The 12,762-nt window shown below is 54.3% G+C and overlaps 1 protein-coding gene across 1 annotated transcript; it reads right to left on the bottom strand.

Annotated features, from left to right (window-relative positions):
• Window positions 1–1,139: 1,139 nt before the first annotated feature.
• Window positions 1,140–2,674, bottom strand: LOC111154516. Its single transcript, XM_022514168.1, has 2 exons — window positions 2,099–2,674; window positions 1,140–1,475 (listed from the first exon to the last, which is right to left on the bottom strand). Exons 1-2 carry the CDS (start codon window positions 2,519–2,521, stop codon window positions 1,227–1,229), a joined length of 672 nt encoding a protein of 223 aa, XP_022369876.1. The 5' UTR covers window positions 2,522–2,674; the 3' UTR covers window positions 1,140–1,226.
• Window positions 2,675–12,762: the final 10,088 nt, after the last annotated feature.

Genomic DNA, 12,762 nt, shown 5'->3' with positions numbered 1-12,762 from the left:
GCAGAGACAGGCTCCGGGGCAGCCTTTCAAGAAGGAGCCCTTGCGAAGCCATTCCTGCCTTTCATCTTAAACAGTAGGTCTGGGGCGGAAACGAGCCTCTCCACGTCCCCCTAAAGCTTTGCCCAGCGGAATCACAGACTTCCCTAACTTCCCTAACTAACACTTGAAAAAGCCTCACCAGGTGATGAGTTTTGTCTCCTCGATTCAAAACAGAAAACAGCATCCGGAGCGTCCGAAGCCTCCAGGGAAGAAATTCAATTACCAGCGGAAGCACAGGCACCCGGGGCCGGGAAGGAGCCAAGGCTGCGGAGAGGCCAGAAGGCAGCCATGGATGAGCGGATGGCCAGGGAGGTGCCTGCGCTCTCGGGTTCTCTCTGGCTCACTTCCCCACGGGCTCCATCTGTGGACCCCACAGCCGGGACCTCAGTGTGTGGAGAGCTGAGTGCCCGCACGGAAGCTCTCTGGGAGCCGAGTCCCACGGTGGTGAGGGGCCCCTCAAATCCCACAGGTGCTCCCAGCGACCGTGGTTCTCAGCCCCGGCCTGTGCTCTGAGCCCCCACGGCAGTCCTGGTCTTGGAAGCGTAGATGATGCCGCGTCTATCGTTGAAGCTTTTTGTTTGCCTTAAAGCAGCGTCTCCAAGAGGCTCCCAAATTGCAAATTGCACACATTCAGCTGTGATGGGCGACTCCTGAATTCATAACCACCTCAGGAGGGTCAAGTTTCTCAGTTAGTTATGCACTCAGAAAGAGAACTGTGATAAATGACCCGCTCTTAGAAGTCACAGGTGGATAATAACCGAAGTGCTGTGGTTAGAGAGGTATGAAGCACCAAATTAATAGGAGAGAAGCCAGCCTGGGTCAGGAATTACAGCGGGGGGGCAGTGAGAGCTGGGGGAGCGCAGGGGGAGGGTGAACGAGCAGTCCCTGACTTAGTGGGTTGGCCACCACTGTAGCGCCCTTCGTCCCTAACGCACTTGTCCTAGGGCCAAGGAGACGGCCTTGAGCTCCTATGGGCTGAGGGCACCAGAAAAGGCAAGGACCTTGGACAGATACCCCCCCCCTCCCCGCAAGCCAGAGCGCCACGGGACAGCATCAGGGACACACACCTTCCCGCTCTGCGACCACAGGTGGGTGTCGCAGGATCTCCCCGCCCACCGTGCTGGTGTCTCTTGCGCTCCGCTCACGTGGTGACTGTGGGAGTCATGCCGTGTGCAGGACATCACAGATCAACCAGGGGACCACACGGGGCAGTACACCCTTGTCGCGAGGAACTTCACCTGCGGCTTAGGGCCTGCACGCCGTCTCCCCAGGGCGGAGCTCTGACCGGACTTTGTTAGGACACGGTCACGTGGCCCACCTGCTTCTTGAGGGCGGAGTCTGGGGCGGCGTCTTGTCCCTGATCCATAGCGATCGGCCCACGGGGTGAACCAGACAGAGCCAAACAGAATCCGCACATTAACTGAAGCGAAGAAAAGCTGCGAGAGGGAGGTTTGTGATGGTTAATTTCATAGGTCAGCTCGACAGCCGCAGGGCGCCCAGGCTTGGGTGTTTCTGAATGAGGAAAGCAGGGGTGCTCCCCGGTGGGTGTGGGCCTCACCCCTGCCGTGAAGGCCGGATGGAAGAAAGGGCTGACTCTCCCGCAGACAAGCGGGGCACCGCTGCCTGACCGCTTGGAGCTGACACGTGGCGTCTTTCCTGCTTCACACTCCGTGGAAACACGAGACCTTCTTGGGTCTAGAGGCTGCCCTGCTGGACCAGAGCCACACCACTGGCTTCCTGGGTCTGCAGCTTGCCCACTACAAATCTTGGGATTTAACCTCCTTAATCCCGTAATCACCATGTGCGTCCACGTGTGTACATACACACACACACACACACACACACACACACACACACACACATTCTATTGGTTCTGTGTCTCTGGAAAACCCTAATCCATGGGACTTTCATGCTTTCGTGTTATGGGCTGTGAAAGTGTAGGTTTGGGGCTCACGTTGGCCATCTTTCCTGCCATAGGAAGACAGGCTCACATTCATTCGTAAGGAAATAGGAGCCCGAGCACACACTCTCTACTACCTTTACATTTTTGTCCACGTACCTTGGCATCGATCCTGGTGTCACCATGCCCGAGGAGACACTGGTCACCACAGCCAGTCAGGATCCCAGCAGATGCACATGGCACCACCCCGGTGACCTTGCCGTCAGGCTCTGGGGCACTCCGCTCTCCGTGAGGGGGCCTGGAGAACGTGGTCACGAGCAGCTTGGGCTGGTGACACGCACACACCAGTATTAGCCGGACTCTGCTTCCCAGGATGCAAGTTTGGGAGGGAGGCGAGCACGCGGGCCTCCCTGCCACCTGCAGGAATTGTCCTCCCGAGAACCGAACCGCCCTCACTGGCGATCCGGGGGCTTTCTGATGGGGAAGCGTGCCAAGAACCCCGAGCCAGTGCAGACACGGTGTTGCAGAAAGGTCATGGGCAGGATGGGTACGGACAAGAGGACCACCACTGTGGCCGAACATGTGGCTTCCAGGCTGCGGCCCCAAGGGGAAAGGCAATCCGCTGCCTTTGCTCCTCCCCTCGGAGCCCGCCCGCCAAGGGCTCCTCACCCGCCCAGCTCCAGGAGGCTCCACATTGGGAGCAGAACCTGCCTTGTGGGCGGGGTCACCCCGGGCGGGGGCGGGGAGCAGGCAGGGCGGGCCCCCCTACCCGACCTGCGCGGGTGTGCCCCTGCCTGGGAAGATGCTGGCCCAGACGTCCATCCACGGGGCTCATCCACCTCTTCAAGGGCTGTGAAAACGACAGCTTCTAGAGACATCTACTCTGGGCCCCCGTTCCCGGTTCCAACCGGAGCCGCCTCTCCCATACAGGCCTTCTTCACCTGCTGCCGCCTGCCCTAAGTTTTCCCGTGGCCTTGACCCTCCTCACACGCTATGTCCATGTATGTATACGCACACACATGCTCGTATATACACACTGTTGCTAGGAATACCCCATGTGTACTGCACACGAAATAGTCCGTGTGTAACACACGTACGTCTATATCATGTGTCCACGCACACTACAAAGTCTTTATCATGATTTTGTATGTAAGATCTTGCTTTTGTTTATCGCTGGTTGCCTGTCTCCTGGTGGATTGAGGTCAGGGATGTCAGGCGAGGTTCCTGCTGGATCCCAGCCCTTCCTGTGGTGCTCGACACAGAGTAAGCCTTCAAGGGCCATTCGTGGAATGAGGGACCCAAGGCAGGCTGTGGGTACGTAACCCTCTAAGTCTGAACGGGACACCTCTCCACGTGCATTTCTTTCTTATCAATGTGTCATGACCATTGAGTAGTTCCAAACTGTCTGATGAGGAATTCAGAGGAAACGAAGGAAACAGTAACACGGGGACAGATTCTGGCCATCATGACTGTTGGGGTGCCAGGAAGCAGTGGGAATGTCCATCCTCCCGCCTGCCAGGCAGCCGGCCACTTATGTCCGCGTCCTTGTCGTGTGCCCGGGCCGCACACCCAGTGCCCCATGCACAAGCGCCCACAAGTTGGTATCAAACTGGTAAAACCCTCAAACTTTGTATTTTAAAAAATTCATTAGGAAAATAAAGGAATGATGATCATTTAGTGTAATTGTTGTCTTTGTTCATCTTTACAATGATCTTCTGGAAACGGCATGATGTTCGTCTCGGGGAGGTTCTGGGTCTCCCTCCTGTGCCGAGCCCGTGGTCCAGGAGCACCCAGGGTCCCGGTCCTGCTGGACAGGCCAGCTCACATGCCTCCAGACGACCCTATGGAAATGCAAGCGGATTGCATGTGAATAGTTCACGGGACTTAATTTACTGAATTACCTTCAACCAACTGGCCAAAGTTCTGAAGGTGTTTGCTAAGCCTAGAAGCGGAGGGAAATAAATTGTGCCCATAAAACCACACGAAGGGCAATGCGTGTGCATGTGTCTGTGTCACGCGTGTGGTGTGTGACACGTGTGTGGTATGTAGTCGTCATGTGAGTTTAGAGCATGTCATGGCCTAGGTGCCGCGTGTGTAGCGTCGTAGAGTGTGTGTCATGTGCGTGTAGAGTGCATGGTGTGTGGATGTGTGTTTGGTATGTGTGCGGCATGCGTGTGACTGCACGCGGCTGGGAGGGTGAGCAAAAGGGGACAGTGGAGGCCAGGCGCCATCTGGCCCCCGAGCAGCCGGCTCACAGGTGGAGATGCTCCCTGCTCGAGCCCTTGGCATTGGGCCGCAGCCAGCCCACCTGTGCATGGGGCGAGCAAGTGCCAGAGGGCGACAGGCCTTTGTCACGCACAGACGGCCTCACAGGTGGTCAGCAGCACAACACTTCGCAAAACAAGCTTACGGGGAGGCACCGAGCTGGGACGCGGGCAGGCCGAACAAACCCAGGGCAGAAACCTGGGACGCCTCCGACCTGGGGCCCGTGTTCTCCCAGCTGGTCCGCAACCCAAGTCCACACACTCTGCCTAGCTCCCCCAACCCTTGGGACAGGCCCATAAGTCTGTCCACCCTTGTGTCTCCCTGTCCCAACCAAACATCCTGCACTCCCAGGGTCTGAATTTCCACTTCATCTGGACTTTTCCGGTGACCTCCCCAGTCCCACCTGTGTTCAAGGCCAAGGCTGGTGTACCCCCTGCCACCAAAAGCTGGGCAGTGGGAGGAGTTTTCTGTGCTTCCACTGGTAGACTCTACCTGCTGCCCTTAGGTGCATACCGGGGTGCACGACCGGTGTCTGCCCTCTGACCCACCTGTCTAGCCTCCCCGGTTACAGAAGGAACGTCGGGGAAGGGAGTTAAGCCTCTAAGTGTTTCTATGGCCCCACAGCACCTCCGAGCCGAGTGCTGAGCCTGTAGCTGCAGTGGAGAGTGCGGGAAGACGTCCATTCGTCCTCAAAGCCCACAGCAGCTCGAGCAGTAGGCTAGTCCTCTCCCAGGGTCACTGGGGGCCGCCAGGCCAGGGAGTCCCCCGGGCCGCATATCGCCCTACCTGGGCCTGGAGAACCTTGCACCACGGGCTTGTTTGCCCCACAAGCCACACAAGTGAACAACAGTCTGGGAGGCTCGTCGCCCCGTTGTCCTGGAAAGTTGCATCCACAGGAAGGAAATCATGCTGATGAAGGGTGATGGGAGGTCCCAGGTGACTGTGGGATAGGAGGCTTGGCGGGATGTCAGGGGGAGTCAGACTGAGGTTCCACCAGCTTCGAGAACCATCACAGAGAGAGGGTCCCAGGCCTGGGGCTCGGTGGGGGAGGGAGTCTCACGCTGCATCATGCCAGCAGCCAGGAGCAGGGATGTGGACGGAACCTCGAGGGGACGTCGGTACGGGAATAAGGGGGAGCTGCCGTGCAGAGGATGAGCCTTGAGGGAGGTGCTCACTGAGACCGGAGTGGACGACCCCTCAGGGAGATGAGGAAGGACCCCTGGTCTGGAGGGAGACATGAGGGCTAAGATGCTGGAGATCCCTGACTCTGCCCCTCCCCCGCCGCCGATGCCAGGGCACAGGAGCCGAAGTGACCACTGCAGAGCCGAGCCTGAAGGTGGCACCGGCACTTCCCCATGCCGGCACTGCCCTGGGTTCCCGACCCTGAGGTCCTGAACTGTGTGCCACGGTGGCCGGCCCCACAGTGAACTCACACGGAGCCTCGGATGTTTTCGGGGTTCACTGCACACCCAGTCCACGTTGCCCTCGCAGAGCTGGGTGTTGGAGGTCTGTTGGGGGTCACGGTGATCAGAATCAGGGTCCGTGTGGAAATCAGTGTAGGAGAAGGGAGAGACCCACCTCACTCTGTGGGGAAAGGCCCAAAGTGCCAACACCCCAAATTGAGTAATTATGGCTGAGGATAATAGCAACAGTGTTACTTTTCTGTGTGTGTGTGTGTGAGAGAGAGAGAGAGAGAGAGAGAGAAAGACAGAGAGAGAGAGACTTGGTCAAGTAGATACTAAGTAATTAAGACATAAATCCTTAATAAATTATTTATTAATCAATGGAACTGTTGGTTATTTCTTTTGGCCTAAGGGGTCCATGAAATGTACTGAGACTCAAGGGGGTGCTCTCCAGGGCTTGGGAAATGCTGCCACATTTCGGGAGGAGGTCGCTGTGGCTAATCCTTCCCTTGGCCAAATTACAGATTTCTTCCAACTGCACTTTTTCTCCAGAAAGGCCCTCTCCGGAGAAATCGGGACAGGAAAGGGGAGGTGGGGTCATCTCATCGTGAGAGAAACAAATGTGTTCGGCACCGACTCCCCAGCATTTCCCCGCAGCCCTCCTTCTCCCTTCTCCATGAAGGGGCAGACCCTTCACTGCTTTGGGACATTCATGCCTCAGTTCCCCACCTGCACCTGCTTTCCTCCCACCCGGGCTGACGCGCCGCACTGAGTGAGCACCGCTACGGGCTGAACATGGGAGGCGGTGGGGTCTTTGAAGATGATGAGGTCACAAGGATGGAGCCCTTGTGCGTGTGACTGGTGCCCTTACAGAGGGCTCCCTCCCCCTTCTATCACGTGCGGGCGTGTGAGAAGGCCGCCGTCTATGAGCCAGGGAGCGGGCCTTGCCAGACTGCCCAGCGGCTGCGCCGCCAGGACCACGAGAAATAAGGGCTTGTTGTTCACACCGCCCAGGCGCAGCTCAAACAAGACAAGTGCCTCCAATGCACAGGGCATCAAGTGAGAGTCTGGTGGTACGAAGAACAAATCCCCAAGTTCGAGACAAAACAATGCTATAAGAAGGGGCATCAAGGCATTCCAGAACGTGAGATCGGCCATGATTTGGGCTCTCATCCCTACTCCGGGTCATGCTTTGTGCAAAACTGGGGCTTATTTGCATCCTGACGTCCGTCACCTACAAGCAAGGCCACAGAACCCAGCGGCCATGAGTCCTCGAGCCCAGGCCTCCATCCGGGGTGTCCCCAGGCAGGCCGGCTTCCTCCCAGGCTTTGCCCTGTTCCCTCCCGCACAAAGCCTCTGCTGTCCTCACCCTGGTCTCTTCTGCCTCCCTGCCCGTTCTGTGCCTGTGCGTTCTGCTTCTAACACCCTTGGCACTATCCTGGCCAGGGGCTCTCTCCCCATGCAGACAGCATCCTGGACGGCCCTATGCAAGCTTAGATACGCCTCTGGGTCCAGAGCCCGCTCCCTGCTTCTCAGTACCGAGCTGATGACAGTCCGGGGGAGGAGTTACTTCGTGGTTTAAGTCCCACAGTGAAAGGCGGATTTTGCAGGTGTCTTTGGGATCATGAAAAATACCCGAATTTAACAGGAAGCAGAAAAATCAACATTACCCCAGTTCACCCTTAGAACAGCAACTGAGACCTAGAGGCAGCCTGAACGTGTGCTACGCATGGATAAGGAAGCAGGCAGACGGCTCGTGTGGGAACGTGGTAGGGCTGGGGTTCAGACTCCGGCGGGCTGGCCCGAGGCCCCCAGGATTCACCTGTGCTCTCCTCCCCTCTTGATTATGCATCCAGAGTCAGCCCGAATTCACATTCGTGAGATAGGTGTTGGCTGCTGTCAAGTGTTAGAACTAAGTACCATTTACAAACACAGGCACTTCCTTCCATTAGACTCTCTCGATGTAACGTTCCCTTTTTTCTTTATTCCATGTTCATACTATTTTTGGAAGTAGGTGGTCTAAAATGTTTATGCAATTTTATTTCCGAATAGGATGTTTATTTACTCGTCCATTCTCCAAGTATTTATTGAACTTTGACTAGGAGCATTCACTCTGCCGGACCCAGCAGGAGGCATAAAGCCCATTTTTCGCCTCAAGGATGCCCGAGCTGGACGTCAGCGGAGCGAGGAGCTGCCACTCACCACCACTCCCTTCCTGTTGCATGTTTCTCGTGCATCACCTCATTTAATCCCCACAACGGTCCTGGGACGGGCACCATGATTACATTTTCCTAACAAGCAAGGAAACTGGGATAGAGTGATGAGAGCCGCTGGCGGGTGTCGCAGACATAACAGTGGCATGGCGGGGGCTTGACGCCAGGGAGAGAGGCTCCGGGAGGAAACAGCCCTGCCCACACCTGGATCTCCGACTCCCGGCCTCCGGAAATCTTGCCTCGCCCCACAAGCACCTGGGGCTGGGGCACCCCGATATGGGCGTGGGTCTCCGCCTTCTCTGTCCGGCACTTGCGCTCATGTGGCCACAGGCTTCTGCTCTCCAGGCCTCCCACGGCCTCCCCCACTGCTGTTCAGAAGCTGTTCTTGCTGGAGGCAGGGCTGCCGCTCTGTGCACTGCCTCCCCATGTTCAAGGCCGTGAGCAGCCTGGAGCGTGGACGGGGCCATCCCGCTGGGCGCCAGTCCCTCTCGCAGGCGTCCCGTTGGTGAAACAGCCGTGATTATGGGGACATTCGAAGCGTGTTCCTGCAGGGCGTCGGTTTCCACGTGCACCTGCCTCTTCCAGTTCCGTCCTCCCATCCACACGTCCAAACCTGGAGGCGTACAGTGGACAGAGGCAACTGGTATAAAGAAAAGTACGTTTGCAAACTGAAAAACCAGAGCCTGAGCTCCGTGTGGCTTTTTGTCCCGCACGGCAACTAGCCCATTCTCAAAACAACACATTAGGAAGTGATGTCCGGGGCCGCTTGTTACATGCTGTCCTCAGGGACCTCCTCTGAACCAGCAGGGCCTCGTGGACTGGGACCGAGGCCTCATGTTCTGCCCGATCTGCCTCAGTGAGCCCAGGAGGCAGACGTATGTGCAGCCGACCGTCTACACCAGCGGGCCCAGCTGGGGCAGTGAGTGGATCCACTGTTGGAGAAGCTCCGGTTGGGAGACACCCCTAGAGTGGGAACCCTGAACTAGGGGCTGGAGAGTCCCCCAAACCACGGCCCCTGAGGGAAGATGCCGCACCTGTCACTGGCCGGGAACTGAAAGCTGACGGGGATTTTACATCTCTAGGTCACGTTGTCCACTTCCTGATTTTGCTTGTAACTTGCATGCCCTGTCCAGTGGGCTCTGAACGCGTGTGGACCCAGCACTGTCGCAGGCCGTGGCGCTGATGGCAGTGCCCCCAGGCAGGCACCCACAAACACACCGACAGCCCCCGGCAAGGCGATCCCCTCCGCCTGCTTCCGGGAGAGGCTCCCTCGGCTTGCTCCCGGTGAGCACACCGCACGGCAGGCTGTTCTGTGACTTCGGCGGCTGTGCCAATAGCATCTCCCCAACAGGGGCTGGTTCCTGTCCCTGCTCCTCTCGGACACTGGCTCCAACCCCCCCCCCCCACACACTGCAGTGACCCTGGGGTCTCCCGGTGCAGAGTGCACTTGGGGGGATAGAGACAGAGCCAGGTCTGAAGGCACAGACTCTCAACACTTCGCAGGACTCGGAAGCTGGCCACCTGCTCCCTCCTCCCTCACTGTGTGTGACCACAGAGGCCACCAGCCACAAGGGCACTGAGTCCTCTGAGCTCACACTGGGGAAGGAACAAAGTGGCGGGGACAAGGGGGACGGCAAAGCCAGGGGAGCTTGGGGTTCTGACTGCAGGGTACTGTGTCTTCAGTCGTGGGTGTGAGTGGTGTTATGCGCTGACCTGTATCCCCGAAAAGTCGTATGTTGAACCCTAACCCCAGGACCTCAGAATCAACTGTATTTGGAGACAGTTGTTTAAAGAGTTGATTGAGTTAAAATGAGGTCAGGAGGGTAGCCCCGATCCAATCTGACAGGTGTCCTTGTAAGAGGAGGAGGTCAGGACACAGACACACAGAGAGATGACTGTGTGAGGACACAGAGAGAAGACAATGTCCCCACGCCAGGGAGAGAGGCCCCGGGAGGAACAAGGCCTGCCCACACCTGGATCTCCGACTCCCGGCCTCCAGAAGTCTGGCCTCCCCTCGCAAGCACCTGGGGCTGGGGTACCTCAATATGGGTGCTGGTCTCCACCTTCTCTTTCTAGCACCTGCGCTCATGCGGCCACAGGCTTCTGCTCTCCAGGCCTCCCACTGCACCCAGGCCAGCTTGCTTGCGAAGCAAATTAAGCTCTGGAACAGCTGGAAATTCTCTCAGCGTGATAAAGGAGATTCCAGGCAGGGCCACAAGTCTTTCAGGAATGTTCCTGAGGTCTGAGGTGACTAAGTGACCTTGTTTTCCCAAGATAGGTGTGTCTTGTTCCTATGGCTCTGGCAAGGTGATTAAGAACGTCTCCTTTCACGCTCCCATCCTGGTTTGGATAATAAATTATTTGACAATGTTACTCTACATACTTTTGCCTGCAGGTGCTTCTAAGGACCCATTCTTAAGTTAATAATGAATATGAACATCACTCTCTGCGCTCACTGAGTGCCAACACTCGGTCTCCTCTCAGCGGGCAAGGGAAGGTGGTATGGGACGTTGACCACGACATTTAGAAACCGCTTTCCAACATGCCATTAGGTCTGCTATTGCAACTGAGGTTCATGCAAGTCCTCTATGACCAAGAAGACAAATCCCTCTTTCCTAGAAGATTCTAGAACGAGAACATAGGGTCCTTCGAAAGTCTTTGAGGTCTTCACTCACACAGTAGCAGGGTCCATGTGGAATTTTTTTGCCTCTTCCACACTTTCAGAATAGTTAGCATTAATTCGTCTTTCTTTGCAGGGTGAGTGGGAGGCAGAGGGAATCAGTGTTTTTTGTTTTGTTGGTTGGTATTACATATTTGAAAGTAAATGATGGGAAACCCAAGATAGCAGATCTCACCCTGATAGACTCTGAGGTGGGAGATGACTTCTCCTCTTCTTCTCCTAGAAAACAAAGGAAGAAGAAAATTCACATTTCTCTGAAGCATAAGACCAGACACAGAATTTGCCAATTTTTCCCTTTGCCTCCTTTCTCACCCTTGGTTTTACATCTTGATGCCCTATGGACCATTCACCTGTACCTTAATCCGTTTGGGTCTCTTAACAAAATAACATAGACTGGGTGGCATAGAAACAACAGAAATTGACTTCTCACAGTTCTGGAAGCCATGAGGTCCATGATCAACAGATTTGATGTCTGAGGAGGACCCACTTCCTGGCTCACAGACACCTTCCTTCTGTGTGCCCAAGTGAGACAGGAGCAAGGGAACTTTCCTGGGCCTCAATAATACGGCCTCTGATTCCATTTATGAGGGCTCTGTCCTCACAACCTAATCACGTCCCAAAGGGCTCACCTCTAAACCCCATCACTGGGTCTTAGCTTCTCAGCACAGAAATTCTGGGGGGGGATGAACATATTCAGTTCACAGCAAACTCTGCAGCATCCTGTTGGAGAGCTGAAAGCCCTTACTGGCACCATCTTGCCATTGGCCCTCTGCCATATCAATTTTCAGAGGGATGAGTAAGGTCAGTTTACATTAACCCCAAGTTAAAGAAGTGGCCCTGAATGAAGGGTTAGAGATGGGGTGGTAGGCCCGGGTCGCTGACATGCTCTACCTGACGAGGCTGTGAAGCCAGGAGAGAGCAACAGCTGTGTCACCTTGGTGATGAATGGCCCATGAGCACTCAGACATGGAAGCCAGCTGGCATGAGACACGGCCTTTGACAATAGTGATTAATAATTACTGGAAGGAAAGCAGTCTCCAGAATGAGGAACATAATGTTGTAATGAAGTATCAGGTACCTATGAACTTAACTAGGCACTGAACAACAAGGCTCTCCAGAAACGGGTGGAAAATCTTCAAGAGCAACAAACAGAAGTGAGAAGATAATAGGATGGTGTCAACGGAAGAAACTGAGTTCAAGTTACAGCAACAAGGTGTGTTATGTAAAAATTATAACAGCTTTATGACAGTGTGATTTAAACCCATCTTAACCACTGCAAGTGTAGAAGCCAACAATTTTATTACATTTGTAGTTGAGACGTTAGTACTATAATGCAGCTTGAAAATGTTTCCATCATCCCTAAAAATTTCCTGTGTGTGTATTTGCAGTTGATCAGCACTCCCATCCCCTTAACCACCAATCTGCCCTCCGGCTCTGTAAATTTACACTTAATAAGGAGCCTTCGTGCCGGGCTTCCTTCAATTAGCCTAACATTTTTGAGGTCCTCCATGTTGTAGTATGTTCCCGTAATGTATTCCTGTTTATTAACAAATAGCACTCCATTATATGATTATACCAGTTGATAGACATTTGGTTTGTTTCCATTTTGGGGATATCATGAATAATGCTGCAAAGAACATTCATGTACACAAGTCTTTGTAAGACATACATTTTTATTTCTCTCAAGTAAATTCCTAGAAATCTAATGGGAATGTTAATGGGTGTGAAGAGGTTTTAATTTCATTTCCCTCATGAAATGCTCAGCCCCTTTCCATGTGCTTATGAGTCATTTATGTGTCTTCTTTGGAGAAATGACTACCAGAGTTTTGGGACCATTTTTAAATTGGGTTGTTTTTTGTTATAATTGAGTTGTAAGTGTTCTTTATATATTGTGTATACCAATCCTTTATCAGAGAGATGATTTGCAAATATTTTCTCATGACTTATATTTTAACTTTCTTTTTTTTTTTTTTAAAGATTTTATTTATTTATTTGACAGACAGAGATCACAAGTAAGCAGAGAGGCAGGCAGAGAGAGAGGGGGAAGCAGGCTTCCTGCGGAGCAGAGAGCCTGATGTGGGGCTCGATCCCAGGACCCTGGGACCATGACCTGAGCTGAAGGCAGAGGCCTTAACCCACTGAGCCACCCAGGCGCCCCTATTTTAACTTTCTTAATGGTGTGTTTTAAAGTACAAAGTACAAAAATCTTGTAAAAATTGTAAGTTTTTAAATTTAAGAACAGCTGCCAGCTGTTGCTAATCT

The sequence above is a fragment of the Enhydra lutris genome, unplaced genomic scaffold, assembly GCF_002288905.1.
Source record: "Enhydra lutris kenyoni isolate GAN:26980312 unplaced genomic scaffold, ASM228890v2 scaffoldscaffold37, whole genome shotgun sequence".
In the NCBI taxonomy this organism is placed as follows: domain Eukaryota; kingdom Metazoa; phylum Chordata; class Mammalia; order Carnivora; family Mustelidae; genus Enhydra; species Enhydra lutris.
This window is presented reverse-complemented; position numbering and strand designations above follow the sequence as displayed.

Excerpts from the sequence above, each read along its gene's own strand:
- LOC111154516 (XM_022514168.1), bottom strand. The coding sequence starts at position 2,521 with ATGTTCGGCCACAGTGGTGGTCCTCTTGTCCGTACCCATCCTGCCCAT. Across the intron at positions 1,476-2,098 it reads ACACCAGGATCGATGCCAAG|CTTTTCTTCGCTTCAGTTAA; the intron begins GTACGTGGACAA and ends TCCCTCTCGCAG.